This window comes from Microchirus variegatus (genome assembly GCF_963457635.1).
Source record: "Microchirus variegatus genome assembly, chromosome: 12".
Classification (NCBI taxonomy): domain Eukaryota; kingdom Metazoa; phylum Chordata; class Actinopteri; order Pleuronectiformes; family Soleidae; genus Microchirus; species Microchirus variegatus.
Window position 1 is genome coordinate 23,077,816 of NC_139813.1, and position 21,689 is coordinate 23,099,504.

The following is a 21,689-nucleotide window of genomic DNA, read 5'->3' on the forward strand; positions in this document are numbered from 1 at the left end:
GAAGTGTTAAAGGCTTTATTATTTTTAATGTGGTTGTTTATTGGGGTTGTGTCCTTGTTTTAATATATTGTGACCTGGTTTTATTGTAATTTGAAACTAACTAAGCATAAAATGTGCTATGTAAATAAGAAGCTTGTACTTTTAAACATGTGGGATTTCTACATTACATTATTTGTATATAATTATTTTTCCATATTAATTTGACACAAAATTAAAGTTGGATACATTGAAAAGTTTGAGAAAAAGTACCAATAAAAATAGGTTCCTTACCGAGCACAGTAATATAGGAATATAGCCTAAATTATCATTTAATTGCTTTGTTATTATTATAACTGCATCCATGCTGCAGGCAAACTTCAACAATATGACAAATCCTTACATACAGAAAAAAAACAAGACATGTCTACAAACTCAAGAAACGAGGGAGATTTATGTCTATGCATATATTAAATGCCTTTCAATCAGCGTGTTTACGTTCATCTGTCTCCTGCAGACCATGTGAACCTTTCTTTTTTCATAAGCAGGTGCTTTGATTTACAGCCGAGGCAGCAGAGGCAGTGACTCATCCATCCCCAGATGCCTGTGTGACTAAATAATACCTGTCCCCATTTTTCCTCCCTCTTAGTACATCCATTCTTCTCTCACAGTTAGCTCCCGCAGCTTTTGGCCCTTCTATTCTCACTGATACACTGGCATTCTGAATTTCTATATCCCGTTATTTCTCCTCAAACAATTATCATAATGTGCGTGAGAAGTTAGTGTCTGCACTCTGATGAGCTGAAAATTAGCAGCTATTGTTTTTTACAGTCATTTACAGAGCTAGAGCTAGCTATCTAGTTAGCTAAATAGCTAGCTCGCTAGCTGATATAGTATTATTGACCATAAATGGGGAAATTCTTCTTAAATTTATTGATAAAGGCAACTTTACAATCCTTACTATCTGGAAACACTTTTAAAGAATTTGTTAAAATTAGAAATATACCACTAATACTTATATTCTCTCTCTCTTATACCATACAAGTTGCTAGTTTTCTCCAAATATCACAGCTTGTTTTTAAACGTGCCGTTTTTGGGGAAAAAAAGCTGTTACATGTCTAATAAAATATTTACGAATTTAGTAATAATAGTAGACCTAGTGGTTTTCGGTATGTACAAAATACTGCTATCACTGTGGTGAGCGTAGCTACACAACATGCTAACAACCTAACTTTGCGGCGGGTAAGATTATTTTTCATGGATTCTGTTAATGTGGGAGATATAATAACAGAATAACTTTCTGTTTGAAGTGTGCCGCTGTAAAATCTCATTTTAAAGGGCTAGTTAGCCTGAACACTTCACCTCAACAAGAATTCCAACTTAAACACACATAAAGGCACAACATGGAATGGGTAGGGCTATTGCTGCGTTCCATTTGGAACTTCTGAGGTCACAGAACACCCCCTGAACTACAAACACTGCTTCGTTTACCCTTAATAGCACTTATGTTATATTTGTGTCACAGAAATACCATGTTGAGGTTGTTATCGACTGGCAATGCTAACGATGGCTAGCCCCAGATATCTTTGGGTCCACAGTTTTTTCTGACTTCTCTCTGGAAGGTGGTGAACTCGGAGGTCAAAGTACGACTTCTGTATGAGTTCTGATGTAATTAGGGGCAAAGAGTGCAACAGGATTTTATATATTTTTTACCCAGTCCGACGCTGCTGTTCTCCAGCAGGTAGCTCAGGTGGTCAAACATGGCCTTCTGGTTCTGGCGACTAATACGGCAGAAGTAACACAAGAAACGACAACAGCTGGCCACCATCTTCGGGAACGCAATCTCCTGTGGGTGAAGGGAAACAGAAATGTAGTGTAAACGTGAGCTGCATTAAAGTTCAACCTCAGAAACTGCTGAATATTTCCAGTCATTCTACTGCTGGTTTCAGATATATTTTGAAGATAATATCAAGCATTTCCTTGAGAAAGCTGGCCCAGGAGCTCAGTCAGATTTTAATCTACTTTAATAGGTATGCAGGATGCAGAGTTAAAGGTCTAGACCTATAAAAAAAAATAAGGCTTATGGAAAGTATTAATAAAACATAATTTCTGTTCAGAACACCAGGAAAATTCTTCACCTTTCACATCTAATGACATCACAGCTGCATTACGTATGTTTTTAGTACAGGTCATTTTAAGATTTAGTCTAAATTTCAAAGTTTATAAGCGACTATTCCATCAAGGTTTAGTTTGAAAAACTCTCCTTTGAAACTTTTTTATTTGAGTATTACTCTCCATCATCCAATACAATCTTGGGCTTGATATTGCACAGCACCATGGCATGACTAAGAAATAATCAAAGAGAGTAAATACTGAAAACCTGATATATTTACAGGCTGCAGTGCTGCCACTTTATATGGCCATAGTAAATGATCTGTGCATATCAGGTGGCAGTAAACTGGGAACTGTCTCCCTGAGGTCTGTCTGTCTGAGGTTCAATTCCTGCCTGGCACTGAACGTGGCATTAAATCACGACCGTCCTCGTCCAGCTCCTGTCAGCAGCTTTGCCCAATAAGGACAGACCTCCCTCTCTCTCTCTTTCCTCTCTATCACCACTCTGGTATCGCAGGTCTATCCCTCCGTCCTTTTCATTACCCTTGTGGTTTTTTCAGGGTATTAGGTTGTTGCTCTTGGCTTAGCTCAACCTCTTAGGATAAATTGCGCATAAAAAAAAGTTCAACTTGAGCCAGGAAGTTTCAGACCAACTCCCTTGAGAGCTAGGAGCGAACAAACAAACTAAATTGAGGACCTAAATTAAGAAATCTCAAGCAAATTTTCACTTGATTTCTAAAATGTGAATTAATTCTTCAGGTAAAAAGCTCATGGATGATTTTGTGTATGGATAGGTGAAGCACTTATCTAGATTTATAGAAAATCTCTAATTAAAATAAGTAGTAGCAAACAAACAGTGATATTAAAGTAAAGTTGTATTGAGTTTCTCAGAAATGAATACTTGAGCTGCAGTGATATTATAAAATCTTGCAGAACTTCCAGTATATACTTTAGGTTTTACTGTATGTTTATATATACATAGTGAATTCTGCAATTGACCCCAAGTGCAATAAAATGAGGGCAATGAATGTGCACTTTCTTTATATCAAACCCTTAAAACAATCTGTGTGTGCTATAAAACAAGCACTTTAGCACTTTTAGCCACTTTTACATTTAAATCCTTATAGCGCTATGAAGTTGTGATCTATATTCCAAAGTTTACCATTTGTTTTAACCATGGCTGACCACAGCCTCTGCTGTCTTTCCTCACCTGTGGTGTTTATTTATATATATTCTTGTTGTTTTTACTTGTGTGTTGTAGCCAGTGGTTATAATCTGACATATTTCCATGTTAATGTCCCCATGTCATTATCGTGAATTAAATAAAACAAATAAGCACCTGTGACTTGTCTCCTCCCAGCACGTTGACCATGACCTCCATGACCGTCTCGTGCATGCCCAGCACTCTCATCAGATTAGGATGCTGGTAGAAAACCTTGTTGTTCATGATGTCGCTGCAAACACAAGACACATGTACTGTAATAGATGATAAAAGTATATCAAAGAAAGTCTTATTCGCTGAAAGACATCGTCTCACCCGAGTCCATCGATCATGAGTTTCTCCTCCTCTTTGCCCATGCGCACCGACAGCAGAGACCTGATTTGACCCAGCGAGACCAACAGGTTGATGGCGTCCTGCACGGACGCGGCGCTGATGGTGTAGGATTTCTTCATGGCCCGCAGCAGCTCCCCGATGCCGTCGTACTGCCTCCTCAGCAGGCTGAACATCACTCTGACCAGCTCTGGGTCCTGGATGTGAGACTCCTGGGCCCAGCTGGTGATGGTCTGGGAGATGAGCTCCTTCAGGTTGGCTGCAGAAAAAAGGGAAGAAATCAGCAGAGGCTCGAGGCTCATATTCTTTCCGTCACTTTTTGTATCCTACAAAATTCAGCTACCACTCTTATCTTTCCTTTCCTTTGTTGTCCCTTAACAAAGGCTGAGGTTTAAGTATGTGCTTCAAACACTTTTATACCACAAAGAGCGTCTACTCTGAAGTAAACACCTGAAACAGTTTCCGACTTCTGTCGATAAAACCACTGTGGGCTCTGTTCGTCTAACTTCTCAGAACAGATTTTTCATTTTAAAGACAAGGAACAACACACGTCTTCTTTTATGCACATTTATAGCGATACAAGACACAGCTGCAAAGAAAAAAGATAGACGCGGGAAATCAAAGCGTGAAGCCGGGAGGAAAGCTGTAAATCTGTTTGATCCTTTTTAATTCAAAATTGTATCTTACAAAACGACAAGTAAGAATAAAACAAAGGGACGACGGAGGAACACGGAGAACTGGAGGGTTTATGGTATCATTAGGAGTTACAAATGTACTTTAACAGTATATGTTATAATATCACACTGTAAAATAAAGGACAAGACGGATTTGCCTTAAGCCGACATGATCAAAAAGTGCGTTTTATTATGACGTAAATGTAGATCAATTATAAAATGTAAAAGTTCTGAATAAAGATCATATATTATCACTTTATTCGCATCAATCTTCATTAGATTTATCTTTAACGTGCAACTTGATCAACGTATATGCTAATTATTTTCTCCATTTATCAATTCATTAATTATAATGAATTCATAACTCGCTGCCACATGTGCTCTGAAGCAGTAAATCCCACGGATTGAGGTTTTTTATGCATAAATTGTGATTAACATATCAAACTGATGTGTCAAAGAAACTATTAAACTGTTTATTATTATTATTATAGTTATTATTATACAGTAAATATAGCCAGAAACATTCTATTACACACTAATTTGCTCTTGTCACTATTTATATAAAGTACTTAAACACACAAACTCATTTTAGTATATGTCAGGAAAGTGTGTGTCTTCATGAGGTGAGATCAGTGTGTGTCCGTTTGTGAGTCAGAAACAACAAAACAACAAACAAACAGATGTCGATGAGTTGTAAATTGTGAAACTACTGTAAATCACAATCTGCTGCAAACAAAGAGTGGAATTTGAGCAGATTCTTCATGAGCGATACAACAACTAAAATGTCTCTCAGACTCACATCTGCTCCACATCCAGTGACTCACATGGGAGTCACTCACCAACAACACAACAGAAATTAGACTGCAGGCTAATCTGCTGATCTGCACAAATGACCAAACAAACTCAATTTAACCTCCGCAGTTGGATGGGTTTGAGTTTGAGTCTGCTGCCAGAATGGAAATCTCAAAATTCTTTTGAGATTTCATGCCTCTCCGTAGGCTATATGGAAGCAAAGGATGAGGTGAAATAGATGTTAAATAGATGCTAAATTTTTACACGCTGAACCTTTCAATTATGGATGTGAGTTCTGGGAGATTTAAAAAATGATGACTCATCTGTTATTAACAGAGGGTGGAAAAAAACACTAATCTGCTTCAATGTGTATGAACAACAGCGAGGGTGAACTCTATAATAAGGTGATATTACTTATTAAAACCTGTTGAGATTACATTAGCTGTTTTTGCAACTTGTATTTAAAGATGATGAACAAGTTTTGAGTAAGAAAACTATGTTTTTCCTCTATGAGCAACAAAATTAAGTGTAAGTAATGAATTCTGGTCATGACTTTTGATTAAAAAAATTTTTTTTTCAAATGAACAAATTGACATTTGAATCAAATTGTTATGTACTAAAACAGCTAATTTCCCCACAAATCAAACATCGACCTGCCTCGACATGATCTTAATATGATGTGGAAACGGTGGTGAGTCTGTCAGAGTCGTCTTGAATCACATTACCAGTCCACTTGTGAAGCTTTTTGAATAATGCAGGCTTGGTTTGGGTAAGACATTAACATTTATACAGCGCAGAGAGAGTCGTGCACAGGCTCGTCTATTATTTGGTGCAGAACATATCAAAGCTTTTAGCAAAGGAATATTAAAACCACCGCACCTGAACTCATGGTGTCTTAAATTCATCATTTATGATGATTTTGACGTCATGTGATGCTCTGAAGAGTCGTTTCCAGCTGTTTTTTTTAAATTCTAAGACTCCATTAGAACAGTTTTGAATGAGTCACAGTTCTTTATTTATCAGCCGTGTAGCTGACCTTCTGACAGAGACAGGGTAAGACTTCAGTTTAATTGTTTTTTTCTCTCAAGGACTTACTGGGAGCAGCCTGTTCCGTCTCCGTAGGCTCCTCTTCTGTCTTCTGAGGCGGACCCTTGATCTTATAGAGCAGAGCCAGGAGGCGACCTTTTATCGACGTGTCCTGCTCCTCCTCCTCCTCCTCCATTGGAATACCTGATGAGAAGAAGGAGGAGGTGAAACACTTAACTGTCAGACACACTCAGAGTGCGATTGTTCACACTGGAAGAATCCATTTCAAAATGCCTCTGTGTTATTTAAGATTCTAAATCTGTTCCTTTGAGACAATAACTGACTCTGAGGACGGAAGCATTTCCATGTATTAACTTTTTAAAGCTGCGGTGCTGATGTTTTTGATGTTTAATATTCTGCCGCGGTTTTGTTTTCATGAACAGAAATGATGACGGAGCATTATTTGTTTTCTGCGTCCTTTATCTGAAAACTCTGCACTCTTAGAAATAAAAGTGCTAAGTAGAACCACATGAGGTTATTCGGCTTGTCCTGGAACCCTTTTGGAGGGTTCCACCAAGAACCCTTTTAAAACCCTTTATTCAGGACAGGGGTTTTAAAGGGTTCTATGGATCAAAATGGTTCTTACTGGAATCATTATTGTTACCCTTCAAAACCCTTTCTTCAGGAAAGAGTTTTTTAGAAGCAAATGGTTCCAGGTAGAACCTCAGCCCTTGTAGAAGGACCATTTTGGAACCCTTATTTCTAATTGTGTGGGCTCTGGGAAGCAAATCAGACCTGACTGAGGGAGCGTTTGTGTGTATACACCAGCAGTGCAGGGGTGGGTGGTCACTTGTGACACTTTTTGTGGTTATTTAATTGAGTTTTCAGTCATACTCATACAGTCAGACATACAACTTGCGGCTGTTTGAGAGATTCATGATAACGTTTCCTCACTTCTTTACTACTTCTTTCCTCACTTTCTTCTATTTTAATTCTGTTTTGCTTGATGTTTATGCTTTTATCCTGTGAAGGTTTGAGTTGCATTGCTTTGGTTGAAAAATGCGACATCAATAAATTTGATTGACTGATTGAGTGACATCATCTGTCTTTACATTCAACTCATCACTACCTCTGACGCAACTGCTATACACCAGACATTTGTTTCTATTTAAAAGTTACACACTACAGTTTTAAATAAATAAACATTTAATTACTGTACCACAGTGGAGACGCAATTCTTCGTGGAAAGCGTTGAGTTCGTCCTGAATCTCCGGGGGACAGGGACAGTCCTCTCCTGCGGTGAAATTCAACAAAATGTTGATCTGCAGGGACACAAAGAACAAAAAAAACAATTAAGATTAGAAAAGCTGAGAGAGGAAGAGAGAAAATAAGACAAATTAGTTTTAGAAGGCATAAGAGAGAGGAGAGGGGAAAGGGAAATGATAATTCTTTCACATAAAGTGTGTGCGTGCTCACATAACTATCAGTTTATGGTATGTAAATGGCTAATTGGACGGAATTAAATGGGATTAAACCTAAACTGAGGCACAGCTGAGGATCATGGGAAGACCGAAGACGGCAAAGCTGCTTGTGGGAATTCTTGATGACATTAGAAACTAAAAATTCTAATGGCCAAGTATTCTAGCAAGCCGCAAATATGTCACGGCTCCCAAGCTAACTATAAAAACACTAAATATAAATGGAGATACTTCTATTTGTGTCACCGTTTTTTAATAAACCATGGCAGCAAAAGTAATATAGCGATGTCAGAGAATGTTGTCCGCAGTAAACACCTGCTCCTGACATTAGTGCTCGCACTGACTGCACACACACTTCTTTAAATCTTATGCGTATGTAATATAGTGTGACCAGGAGTGGCTTCTGCTTTACTGCTATTTTAAACCATTCTCAGGCATCAATAAGGCATTTTTTGCCTAGAAAAGTGGCACTTGCGTCAGATTTGTACCACTCTGGATATGGTGTTGCATTAAAATCCCACTATATCAGCAGTTTTTTAAATATTTAAACCCGCTTGTGTGGCAGCAACAACCATACTACATTAAAATTCATCTTTTTGACCATGCCTCCATGCCTAAATGCTGTGATTGCCTGATTAGATATCTGCATTAACATGTAGTTGAGCAGGTCAAGATGCTAACTAGAAAATTCCGCCGGCGTAATTTCGATGGTGCCTGCAGCTTCCGGCATGTGTCGTCGCGTGCAGGACCTTTGCTGGTAAATATGTGGGCACTTGCCGTTAAAATGGGCCGACTTCCTGTTGGGTCAAGGGCGTGTCCCTAAACATGTTTAGGACGGGTCCCTTGTCTCACATATGATGTTTCGTGCAGATCGGTCAATGTATGGCAACGTTATATTTAACTTCCTGTTTTAGGTGTTCCACTTCCTGTAGTGAGGTCTCCTTCTGCAGACATGTTCAGGACGGGTCTCTGGTCTCACATATAAAGTTTGAGGTCTCTACGTTAAAGTATTACGACACTGTGAGGTTCTAAAGTGGACTGGGTCCTGATCATGTTGTTGACCGTTTCCCATGTATGTGTATGTGGAAATGGTTGCACAGTTTTTGGGGATTTTTGTCGCCATGGTTACTCGAAACACTTAGAAAAGTCATAGCACACCTTTCCCGATCAAACCGCACATTTTGATATAGGATGTGTGGGGTTTTTCCCAAAACTGTGGGAGGAGTTGAGTGTCAAAATTTGTGGTGGAGAAGTACATTTAGATAGTTGGAGACTGACAAGCTCCCCCTAGCCCCTCCCCCTCCTCCTCACCTCACGCACACACGCACCTGTGTCTCTGTCGAAAACCTCAGACAACAGCGAAATCAGCACCATTTAAAGTTGTCATATCTCATGAACGGTAAATGATAGAGCTAAAATTCTTGGTTTGTGAGCGCCACAAGGCTCTGAGCAGCGTCCACATTTAATTTTGTAAGAAACAGGTGAGAATTGACCGAGTAATGACAGTTTTAAAATGTCCTGAACTTGACTTTTCAAAAAGTCCAAATCTAAATTTTTAACATGGCAGTCAATGGGGACGTTGACCGGAACTCTCTGCGCAATTAGGTGATTTGAAAAAAAATCGCAAGTCGTATGAAAATAAAAACAACACACAGGGTTAGCCAACAACCATAGCAACGTTTTGATGTAAAAAATGTCTGTTTAAGTTGGAAATTGTGGGCAGGAGAGGAGTTTGTTTGGAGATTTTAAGTCAATAATGTTCTACTTCTCACTACAGTGTACACTCTAGCTACCGCCCACGCACGCAATACACACCCATTATAAAATTAAAAAACTTAATTTTTTTTTGCAAAACTTAAACTGCGATTGATGAAAAACCGTCATATGTATCGAAACCGTGACTTAGGTGATAAAAGTCCCAAGTCTTGTGACCCGTTTAAAGTTAAAATCACGTTTCTACGTGAAAGTATGACGACACTGTGAGGCTCCAAAGCGGGCTTGGTTTTGTCGACTTGTCCCGTCCGTTTCCCATTCATGTCTATGTGGAACTCGTTAAGGGTTTTTCGCGATTTTTGTCGCCATGGTTACGCGAAACCCTTATAAAAGTCATAGCACACGATTCCCGATCAAACCGCACGTTTTGATATAACTTGTGTCAGGGTTTTCTCAAAGCTGCGGGACAAGTTACGCGGCAAACTTTTGGCGGAAGAGGAATATCAAGAAGAACTAGAAAATTCCGCCGGCGTAATTTCGATGGTGCCTGCAGCTTCCGGCATGTGTCGTCGCGTGCAGGACCTTTGCTGGTAAATATGTGGGCACTTGCTGTTACAAATGGCCGACTTCCTGTTGGGTCAAGGGCGTGTCCCTAAACATGTTTAGGACGGGTCCCTTGTCTCACATATGATGTTTCGTGCAGATCGGTCAATGTATGGCAACGTTACATTTAACTTCCTGTTTTAGGTGTTCCACTTCCTGTAGTGAGGTCACTTTCTGCAGACATGTTCAGGACAGGTCTCTGGTCTCACATATAAAGTTTCATGCAGATCGGTCAATGTACAGCAAAGTTAGTGGGCACTTCCTGGTTAAGATGGCCGACTTCCTGCTGGGTCAAGGGCGTGTCCCTAAACATGTCCATGGAAGGTCACATGTCTCACATATGGTGTTTCGTGCACATCTCTCAATGTAAGGCAAAGTTACATTTAACTTCCTGTTTCGGGCGTTCCACTTCCTGTAATGAGGTCCTGATCATGTTGTTGACCGTTTCCCATGTATGTGTATGTGGAAATGATTGCAGTTTTTTTGTTGCCACGGTTACTCGAAAAGCTTAGAAAAGACATAGCCGGCTATTCCTGATCAAACCGCACATTTTGATATAGGATGTGTGGGGGTTTTCTCAAAACTGTGGGAGGAGTTGAGTGTCAAAGTTTGTGGTGGAGAAGTACATTTTATTGACAAGCCCCTCCCCCTCCTCCTCCTTCCCTCACGCACACACGCACCTGTGTCCTAAAACCTCAGACAACGGCAAAATCAGCACCGTTTAAAGTTGTCATATCTCATGAACGGTAGATGATAGAGCTATAATTCTTAGTTTGTGAGCGTCACAAGGCTCTTAGCAGCGTCCAAATTTAATTTTGTGAGAAACGGGTGAGAATTGACCGAGTAATCACAGTTTTAAAATGTCGGTTTATCTTGTTTTTCCAAACTACTAATCAGAATTTTTAACATGGCCGACTATGGCAGCGTTGACCAGAACTCTCTGCGCTTTGAGGTGATTTTAAGAAAAACCACAGGTCGTATGAAAATAAAACCAACACACAGGGTTAGCCAACAACCATAGCAACGTTTTGATGTAAAAAATGTCTTTTTAAGTTGGAAATTGTGGGCAGGAGAGGAGTTTGTTTAGAGTTTGTGATTTATTTTCACAATCTCAGCAGAGTGTACACTGTAAGGGACGCAATACACAGCCATTATGAAAGGCCAAAAAAAGTCAAAAACTTAAACTGCGATTGTGGAAAAAACGTAATATGTATCGAAACCTTGACCTAGGTGATAAAAGTCCCAAGTCTTATGACACGTTTAAAGTTAAAATCACGTTTCTACGTGAAAGTATGACAACACTGTGAGGCTCCAAAGCGGGCTTGGTATATGGACTTTTTCTGTCCATTTCCCATTCATGTGTATGTGAAACTTGTTAACGGTTTTTCGAGATTTTTGTCGCCACTGTTACGCGAATCGCTTATAAAAGTCATAGCACACCATTCCCGATCAAACCGCACGTTTTGATGTAACATGTGTCAGGGTTTTCTCAAAAATGTTGGACAAGTTAAGCGGCAAAGTTTTTTGTGGGAGAAGGACAAGACCATACTAGAAAATTCCGCCGGCGTAATTTCGATGGTGCCTGCAGCTTCCGGCATGTGTCGTCGCGTGCAGGACCTTTGCTGGTAAATATGTGGGCACTTGCTGTTTAAAATGGGCCGACTTCCTGTTGGGTCAAGGGCGTGTCCCTAAACATGTTCAGGACGGGTCCCTTGTCTTACAAATGATGTTTCGTGCAGATCGGTCAATGTATGGCAACGTTACATTTAACTTCCTGTTTCGGGTGTTCCACTTCCTGTAGTGAGTTCACCTTCTGCAGACATGTTCAGGACGGGTCTCTGGTCTCACATATTAAGTTTGAGGTCTCTACGTTAAGTATGACGACACTGTGAGGTTCTAAAGTGGACTGGGTCCTGATCATGTTGTTGACCATTTCTCATGTATGTGTATGTGGAAATGGTTGCACAGTTTTTGGGGATTTTTGTTGCCATGGTTACTCGGAACACTTAGAAAAGTCATAGCACACCTTTCTCGATCAAACCGCACATTTTGATATAGGATGTGTGGGGTTTTTCCCAAAACTGTGGGAGGAGTTGAGTGTCAAAATTTGTGGTGGACAAGTACATTTAGATAGTTGGAGACTAGCCCCTCCCCCTCCTCCTCCTCCTTACCTCACGCACACACGCACCTGTGTCCCTGTCGAAAACCTCAGACAACAGCGAAATCAGCACTGTTTAAAGTTGTCATATCTCATGATCGGTAGATGATAGAGCTAAAAATTTTGGATTGTGAGCGTCACAAGACTCTGAGCAGCGTCCACGTGTAATGTTGTGAGAAAGGGGTGAGAATTGACCGAGTAATCACAGTTTTAAAATGTCCTGAACTTGACTTTTCAAAAAGTCCAAATCTAAATTTTTAACATGGCCGTCTATGGCAGCGTTGACCAGAACTCTCTGCGCTTTGAGGTGATTTTAAGAAAAACCACAGGTCGTATGAAAATGAAAACAACACACGGGATTAGCCAACAACCATAGCAACGTTTCGATGTAAAAAATGTCTATTTAAGATGGAAATTGTGGGCAGGAGAGGAGTTTGTTTGGAGAGTTTGTGACTTATTTTCACAATCTCAGCAGAGTGTACACTGTAAGGGACGCAATACACAGCCATTATAAAAGGCCAAAAAAAGTCAAAAACTTAAACTGCGATTGTGGAAAAACCGTAATATGTATCGAAACCTTGACCTAGGTGATAAAAGTCCCAAGTCTTATGACACATTTAAAGTTAAATTCACGTTTCTACGTGAAAGTATGACGACACTGTGAGCCTCCAAAGCGGGCTTGGTATATGGACTTTTTCTGTCCATTTCCCATTCATGTGTATGTGAAACTTGTTAACGGTTTTTCGAGATTTTTGTCGCCACTGTTACGCGAATCGCTTATAAAAGTCATAGCACACTATTCCCGATCAAACCGCACGTTTTGATGTAACATGTGTCAGGGTTTTCTCAAAAATGTGGGACAAGTTAAGCGGCAAAGTTTTTTGTGGGAGAAGGACAAGACCATACTAGAAAATTCCGCCGGCGTAATTTCGATGGTGCCTGCAGCTTCCGGCATGTGTCGTCGCGTGCAGGACCTTTGCTGGTAAATATGTGGGCACTTAAAATGGGCCGACTTCCTGTTGGGTCAAGGGCGTGTCCCTAAACATGTTCAGGACGGGTCCCTTGTCTTACATATGATGTTTCGTGCAGATCGGTCAATGTATGGCAACGTTTAACTTCCTGTTTTAGGTGTTCCACTTCCTGTAGTGAGTTCACCTTCTGCAGACATGTTCAGGACGGGTCTCTGGTCTCACATATAAAGTTTGAGGTTTCTACGTTAAAGTATGACGACACTGTGAGGTTCTAAAGTGGACTGGGTCCTGATCATGTTGTTGACCATTTCTCATGTATGTGTATGTGGAAATGGTTGCACAGTTTTTGGGGATTTTTGTCGCCATGGTTACTTGAAACACTTAGAAAAGTCATAGCACACCTTTCCCGATCAAACCGCACATTTTGATATAGGATGTGTGGTTTTTTTCCCAAAACTGTGGGAGGAGTTGAGTGTCAAAGTTTGTGGTGGAGAAGTACATTTAGATAGTTGGAGACTGACAAGCCCCCCCTAGCCCCTCCCCCTCCTCCTCCTCCTTACCTCACGCACACACGCACCTGTGTCTCTGTGGAAAACCTCAGACAACAGAGAAAACAGGCCCTTTTAAAGTTGTCATATCTCATGAACGGTAAATGATAGAGTTAAAATTCTTGGTTTGTGAGCGTCACAAGGCTCTGAGCAGCGTCCACATTTAATTTCGTAAGAAACTGGTGAGAATTGACCGAGTAATGACAGTTTTAAAATGTCCTGAACTTGACTTTTCAAAAAGTCCAAATCTAAATTTTTAACATGGCAGTCAATGGGGACGTTGACCGGAACTCTCTGCGCAATTAGGTGATTTGAAGAAAAACCGCAAGTCGTATGAAAATAAAAACAACACACAGGGTTAGCCAACAACCATAGCAACATTTCGATGTAAAAAATGTCTGTTTGAGTTGGAAATTGTGGGCAGGAGAGGAGTTTGTTTGGAGATTTTAAGTGAATAATGTTCTACTTCTCACTACAGTGTACACTCTAGCTACCGCCCACGCACGCAATACACACCCATTATAAAATTTAAAAACGTACATTTTTTTTGCAAAACTTAAACTGCGATTGTGGAAAAACCGTAATTTGTATCGAAACCGTGACTTAAGTGATAAAAGTCCCAAGTCTTGTGACCCGTTTAAAGTTAAAATCACGTTTCTACGTTAAAGTATGACGACACTGTGAGGCTCCAAAGCGGGCTTTGTTTTGTCGACTTTTGCCGTCCATTTCCCATTCATGTCTATGTGGAACTCGTTAAGGGTTTTTCGCGATTTTTGTCGCCATGGTTACGCGAAATCCTTATAAAAGTCATAGCACACCATTCCCGATCAAACCGCACGTTTTGATATAACTTGTGTCAGGGTTTTCTCAAAGCTGCGGGACGAGTTACGCGGCAAAAAACGGGAGGAAGAGGAATTTCAAGCGGAATAAACGCGTAGGATTATAAGAGATGCTTGCTCCGCAATGCATTTAGGCCTGAACTCTAGTTCTACTAGAGTTCAGGCCTAAATGCATTGCGGTGCAGGCACCTAACTAGAAAATTCCGCCGGCGTAATTTCGATGGTGCCTGCAGCTTCTGGCATGTGTCGTCACGTGCAGGACCTTTGCTGGTAAAGTTGTACAGCAAATATGCGGGCACTTGCTGTTTAAAATGGCCGACTTCCTGTTGGGTCAAGGGCGTGTCCCTAAACATGTTCAGGACGCGTCCCTTGTCTTACATATGATGTTTCATGCAGATCGGTCAATGTATGGCAACGTTACATTTAACTTCCTGTTTCGGGTGTTCCACTTTCTGTAGTGAGTTCACCTTCTGCAGACATGTTCAGGGCGGGTCTCTGGTCTCACATATAAAGTTTGAGGTCTCTACGTTAAAGTATGACGACACTGTGAGGTTCTAAAGTGGACTGGGTTCTGATCATGTTGTTGACCATTTCTCATGTATGTGTATGTGGAAATGGTTGCACAGTTTTAGGGGATTTTTGTCGCCATGGTTACTCGGAACACTTAGAAAAGTCATAGCACACCTTTCCCGATCAAACCGCACATTTTGATATAGGATGTGTGGGGTTTTTCCCAAAACTGTGGGAGGAGTTGAGTGTCAAAGTTTGTGGTGGAGAAGTACATTTAGATAGTTGGAGAGTGACAAGCCCCCCTAGCCCCTCCCCCCCCCCCCCCCCTCCTCCCCCTCCTCCTCACCTCACGCACACACGCACCTGTGTCTCTGTGGAAAACCTCAGACAACAGAGAAAACAGGCCCTTTTAAAGTTGTCATATCTCATGAACGGTAAATGATAGAGCTAAAATTCTTGGTTTGTGAGCGTCACAAGGCTTTGAGCAGCGTCCACATTTAATGTCGTAAGAAACGGGTGAGAATTGACCGAGTAATGACAGTTTTAAAATGTCCTGAACTTGTCTTTTCAAAAAGTCCAAATCTAAATTTTTAACATGGCAGTCAATGGGGACCTTGACCGGAACTCTCTGCGCAATTAGGTGATTTGAAAAAAAAACGCAAGTCGTATGAAAATAAAAACAACACACAGGGTTAGCCAACAACCATAGCAACATTTTTATGTAAAAAATGTCTGTTTAAGTTGGAAATTGTGGGCAGGAGAGGAGTTTGTTTGGAGATTTTAAGTCAATAATGTTCTACTTCTCACTACAGTGTACACTCTAGCTACCGCCCACGCACGCAATACACACCCATTATAAAAATTAAAAACGTAATTTTATTTTGGCAAAACTTAAACTGCGATTGTGGAAAAACCGTAATATGTATCGAAACCGTGACTTAGGTGATAAAAGTCCCAAGTCTCGTGACCCGTTTAAAGTTAAAATCACGTTTCTACGTGAAAGTATGACGACACTGTGAGGCTCCAAAGCGGGCTTGGTTTTGTCGACTTGTCCCGTCCGTTTCCCATTCATGTCTATGTGGAACTCGTTAAGGGTTTTTCGCGATTTTTGTCGCCATGGTTACACGAATCCCTTATAAAAGTCATAGCACACGATTCCCAATCAAACCGCACGTTTTGATATAACTTGTGTCAGGGTTTTCTCAAAGCTGCGGGACAAGTTACGCGGCAAACTTTTGGCGGAAGAGGATGTTCAAGAAGAATAAACGCATCGAATTATAAGAGATGCTTGCTCCGCAATGCATTTAGGCCTGAACTCTAGTTCTACTAGAGTTGAGGCCCTAAATGCATTGCGGTGCAGGCACCTAACTAGAAAATTCCGCCGGCGTAATTTCGATGGTGCCTGCAGCTTCCGGCATGTGTCGTCGCGTGCAGGACCTTTGCTGGTAAATATGTGGGCAGTTAAAATGGGCCGACATCCTGTTGGGTCAAGGGCGTGTCCCTAAACATGTTCAGGACGGGTCCCTTGTCTCAAATATGATGTTTCGTGCAGATCGGCCAATGTATGGCAAAGTTACATTTAACTTCCTGTTCCGTGCGTTCCATTTCCTGTTGTGAGGTCACCTTCTGCAAACATGTTCAGGACGGGTCTCTGGTCTCACATATAAAGTTTGAGGTCTGTACGTTAAAGTATTACGACACTGTGAGGTTCTAAAGTGGAATGGGTCACGATCATGTTGTTGACCGTTTCCCATGTATGTGTATGTGGAAATGATTGCACAGTTTTTTGGGATTTTTGTTGCTATGGTTACTCGAAACGCTTAGAAAAGACATAGCCAGTTTTTCCCGATCAAACTGGACGTTTTGATATAGGATGTGTGTGGGTTTTCTCAAAACTGTGGGATGAGTTGAGTGTCAAAGTTTGTGGTGGAGAAGTACATTTAACTGACAAGCCCCTCCCCCTCCTGCTCCACCTTACCTCACGCACACACGCATCTGTGTCTCTGTCGAAAACCTCAGACAACAGAGAAAACAGGCCCTATTAAAGTTGACATATCTCATGAACGGTAAATGAGAGAGCTAAAATTCTTGGTTTATGAGCGCCACAAGGCTCTGAGCAGCGTCCACATTTAATTTCGTAAGAAACGGGTGAGAATTGACCGAGTAATGACAGTTTTAAAATGTCCTGAACTTGACTTTTTAAAAAGTCCAAATCTAAATTTTTAACATGGCAGTCGATGGGGACCTTGACCAGAACTCTCTGAGCAATTAGGTGATTTGAAGAAAAACCGCAAGTCGTATGAAAATAAAAACAACACACGGGGTTAGCCAACAACCATAGCAACATTTTGATGTAAAAAATGTCTGTTTAAGTTGGAAATTGTGGGCAGGAGAGGAGTTTGTTTGGAGATTTTAAGTGAATAATGTTCTACTTCTCACTACAGTGTACACTCTAGCTACCGCCCACGCACGCAATACACACCCATTATAAAATAAAAAAACTTAACTTTTTTTTTGCAAAACTTAAACTGCGATTGTGGAAAAACCGTCATATGTATCAAAACCGTGACTTAGGTGATAAAAGTCCCAAGTCTCGTGACCCGTTTAAAGTTCAAATCACGTTTCTACGTGAAAGTATGACGACACTGTGAGGCTCCAAAGCGGGCTTGGTTTTGTCGACTTGTCCCGTCCGTTTCCCATTCATGTCTATGTGGAACTCGTTAAGGGTTTTTCGCGATTTTTGTCGCCATGGTTACGCGAAACCCTTATAAAAGTCATAGCACACGATTCCCGATCAAACCGCACGTTTTGATATAACTTGTATCAGGGTTTTCTCAAAGCTGCGGGACAAGTTACGCGGCAAACTTTTGGCGGAAGAGGATGTTCAAGAAGAATAAACGCATCGAATTATAAGAGATGCTTGCTCCGCAATGCATTTAGGCCTGAACTCTAGTTCTACTAGAGTTGAGGCCCTAAATGCATTGCGGTGCAGGCACCTAACTAGAAAATTCCGCCGGCGTAATTTCGATGGTGCCTGCAGCTTCTGGCATGTGTCGTCGCGTGCAGGACCTTTGCTGGTAAAGTTGTACAGCAAATATGCGGGCACTTGCTGTTTAAAATGGCCGACTTCCTGTTGGGTCAAGGGCGTGTCCCTAAACATGTTCAGGACGCGTCCCTTGTCTTACATATGATGTTTCGTGCAGATCGGTCAATGTATGGCAACGTTACATTTAACTTCCTGTTTCGGGTGTTCCACTTTCTGTAGTGAGTTCACCTTCTGCAGACATGTTCAGGGCGGGTCTCTGGTCTCACATATAAAGTTTGAGGTCTCTACGTTAAAGTATGACGACACTGTGAGGTTCTAAAGTGGACTGGGTTCTGATCATGTTGTTGACCATTTCTCATGTATGTGTATGTGGAAATGGTTGCACAGTTTTAGGGGATTTTTGTCGCCATGGTTACTCGGAACACTTAGAAAAGTCATAGCACACCTTTCCCGATCAAACCGCACATTTTGATATAGGATGTGTGGGGTTTTTCCCAAAACTGTGGGAGGAGTTGAGTGTCAAAGTTTGTGGTGGAGAAGTACATTTAGATAGTTGGAGAGTGACAAGCCCCCCTAGCCCCTCCCCCCCCCCCCCCCCTCCTCCCCCTCCTCCTCACCTCACGCACACACGCACCTGTGTCTCTGTGGAAAACCTCAGACAACAGAGAAAACAGGCCCTTTTAAAGTTGTCATATCTCATGAACGGTAAATGATAGAGCTAAAATTCTTGGTTTGTGAGCGTCACAAGGCTTTGAGCAGCGTCCACATTTAATGTCGTAAGAAACGGGTGAGAATTGACCGAGTAATGACAGTTTTAAAATGTCCTGAACTTGTCTTTTCAAAAAGTCCAAATCTAAATTTTTAACATGGCAGTCAATGGGGACCTTGACCGGAACTCTCTGCGCAATTAGGTGATTTGAAAAAAAAACGCAAGTCGTATGAAAATAAAAACAACACACAGGGTTAGCCAACAACCATAGCAACATTTTTATGTAAAAAATGTCTGTTTAAGTTGGAAATTGTGGGCAGGAGAGGAGTTTGTTTGGAGATTTTAAGTCAATAATGTTCTACTTCTCACTACAGTGTACACTCTAGCTACCGCCCACGCACGCAATACACACCCATTATAAAAATTAAAAACGTAATTTTATTTTGGCAAAACTTAAACTGCGATTGTGGAAAAACCGTAATATGTATCGAAACCGTGACTTAGGTGATAAAAGTCCCAAGTCTCGTGACCCGTTTAAAGTTAAAATCACGTTTCTACGTGAAAGTATGACGACACTGTGAGGCTCCAAAGCGGGCTTGGTTTTGTCGACTTGTCCCGTCCGTTTCCCATTCATGTCTATGTGGAACTCGTTAAGGGTTTTTCGCGATTTTTGTCGCCATGGTTACACGAATCCCTTATAAAAGTCATAGCACACGATTCCCAATCAAACCGCACGTTTTGATATAACTTGTGTCAGGGTTTTCTCAAAGCTGCGGGACAAGTTACGCGGCAAACTTTTGGCGGAAGAGGATGTTCAAGAAGAATAAACGCATCGAATTATAAGAGATGCTTGCTCCGCAATGCATTTAGGCCTGAACTCTAGTTCTACTAGAGTTGAGGCCCTAAATGCATTGCGGTGCAGGCACCTAACTAGAAAATTCCGCCGGCGTAATTTCGATGGTGCCTGCAGCTTCCGGCATGTGTCGTCGCGTGCAGGACCTTTGCTGGTAAATATGTGGGCAGTTAAAATGGGCCGACATCCTGTTGGGTCAAGGGCGTGTCCCTAAACATGTTCAGGACGGGTCCCTTGTCTCAAATATGATGTTTCGTGCAGATCGGCCAATGTATGGCAAAGTTACATTTAACTTCCTGTTCCGTGCGTTCCATTTCCTGTTGTGAGGTCACCTTCTGCAAACATGTTCAGGACGGGTCTCTGGTCTCACATATAAAGTTTGAGGTCTGTACGTTAAAGTATTACGACACTGTGAGGTTCTAAAGTGGAATGGGTCACGATCATGTTGTTGACCGTTTCCCATGTATGTGTATGTGGAAATGATTGCACAGTTTTTTGGGATTTTTGTTGCTATGGTTACTCGAAACGCTTAGAAAAGACATAGCCAGTTTTTCCCGATCAAACTGGACGTTTTGATATAGGATGTGTGTGGGTTTTCTCAAAACTGTGGGATGAGTTGAGTGTCAAAGTTTGTGGTGGAGAAGTACATTTAACTGACAAGCCCCTCCCCCTCCTGCTCCACCTTACCTCACGCACACACGCATCTGTGTCTCTGTCGAAAACCTCAGACAACAGAGAAAACAGGCCCTATTAAAGTTGACATATCTCATGAACGGTAAATGAGAGAGCTAAAATTCTTGGTTTATGAGCGCCACAAGGCTCTGAGCAGCGTCCACATTTAATTTCGTAAGAAACGGGTGAGAATTGACCGAGTAATGACAGTTTTAAAATGTCCTGAACTTGACTTTTTAAAAAGTCCAAATCTAAATTTTTAACATGGCAGTCGATGGGGACCTTGACCAGAACTCTCTGAGCAATTAGGTGATTTGAAGAAAAACCGCAAGTCGTATGAAAATAAAAACAACACACGGGGTTAGCCAACAACCATAGCAACATTTTGATGTAAAAAATGTCTGTTTAAGTTGGAAATTGTGGGCAGGAGAGGAGTTTGTTTGGAGATTTTAAGTGAATAATGTTCTACTTCTCACTACAGTGTACACTCTAGCTACCGCCCACGCACGCAATACACACCCATTATAAAATAAAAAAACTTAACTTTTTTTTTGCAAAACTTAAACTGCGATTGTGGAAAAACCGTCATATGTATCAAAACCGTGACTTAGGTGATAAAAGTCCCAAGTCTCGTGACCCGTTTAAAGTTCAAATCACGTTTCTACGTGAAAGTATGACGACACTGTGAGGCTCCAAAGCGGGCTTGGTTTTGTCGACTTGTCCCGTCCGTTTCCCATTCATGTCTATGTGGAACTCGTTAAGGGTTTTTCGCGATTTTTGTCGCCATGGTTACGCGAAACCCTTATAAAAGTCATAGCACACGATTCCCGATCAAACCGCACGTTTTGATATAACTTGTATCAGGGTTTTCTCAAAGCTGCGGGACAAGTTACGCGGCAAACTTTTGGCGGAAGAGGATGTTCAAGAAGAATAAACGCATCGAATTATAAGAGATGCTTGCTCCGCAATGCATTTAGGCCTGAACTCTAGTTCTACTAGAGTTGAGGCCCTAAATGCATTGCGGTGCAGGCACCTAACTAGAAAATTCCGCCGGCGTAATTTCGATGGTGCCTGCAGCTTCCGGCATGTGTCGTCGCGTGCAGGACCTTTGCTGGTAAAGTTGTACAGCAAATATGTGGCCACTTGCCGTTTAAAATGGCTGACTTCCCGTTGGGTCAAGGGCGTGTCCCTAAACATGTTCAGGACGGGTCCCTTGTCTTACATATGATGTTTCGTGCAGATCGGTCAATGTATGGCAACGTTACATTTAACTTCCTGTTTCGGGTGTTCCACTTCCTGTAGTGAGTTCACCTTCTGCAGACATGTTCAGGGCGGGTCCCTGGTCTCACATATGAAGTTTGAGGTCTCTACGTTAAAGTATGACGACACTGTGAGGTTCTAAAGTGGACTGGGTTCTGATCATGTTGTTGACCATTTCTCATGTATGTATATGTGGA

General features: G+C 41.4%; 1 protein-coding gene across 1 annotated transcript in view; it reads right to left on the minus strand.

Moving 5' to 3' along the window:
- ryr3 (ryanodine receptor 3) overlaps nucleotides 1-21,689 on the minus strand; it is a gene marked incomplete at its 5' end in the record, with an annotated part of 151,678 nt that overhangs the window by 57,936 nt on the left and 72,053 nt on the right. Inside the window, 5 exon segments of the mRNA XM_083898806.1 lie at nucleotides 1,690-1,822; nucleotides 3,428-3,542; nucleotides 3,626-3,899; nucleotides 6,202-6,336; nucleotides 7,352-7,454. Of these exon segments, the coding sequence (XP_083754932.1) occupies nucleotides 1,690-1,822; nucleotides 3,428-3,542; nucleotides 3,626-3,899; nucleotides 6,202-6,336; nucleotides 7,352-7,454 (760 nt within the window).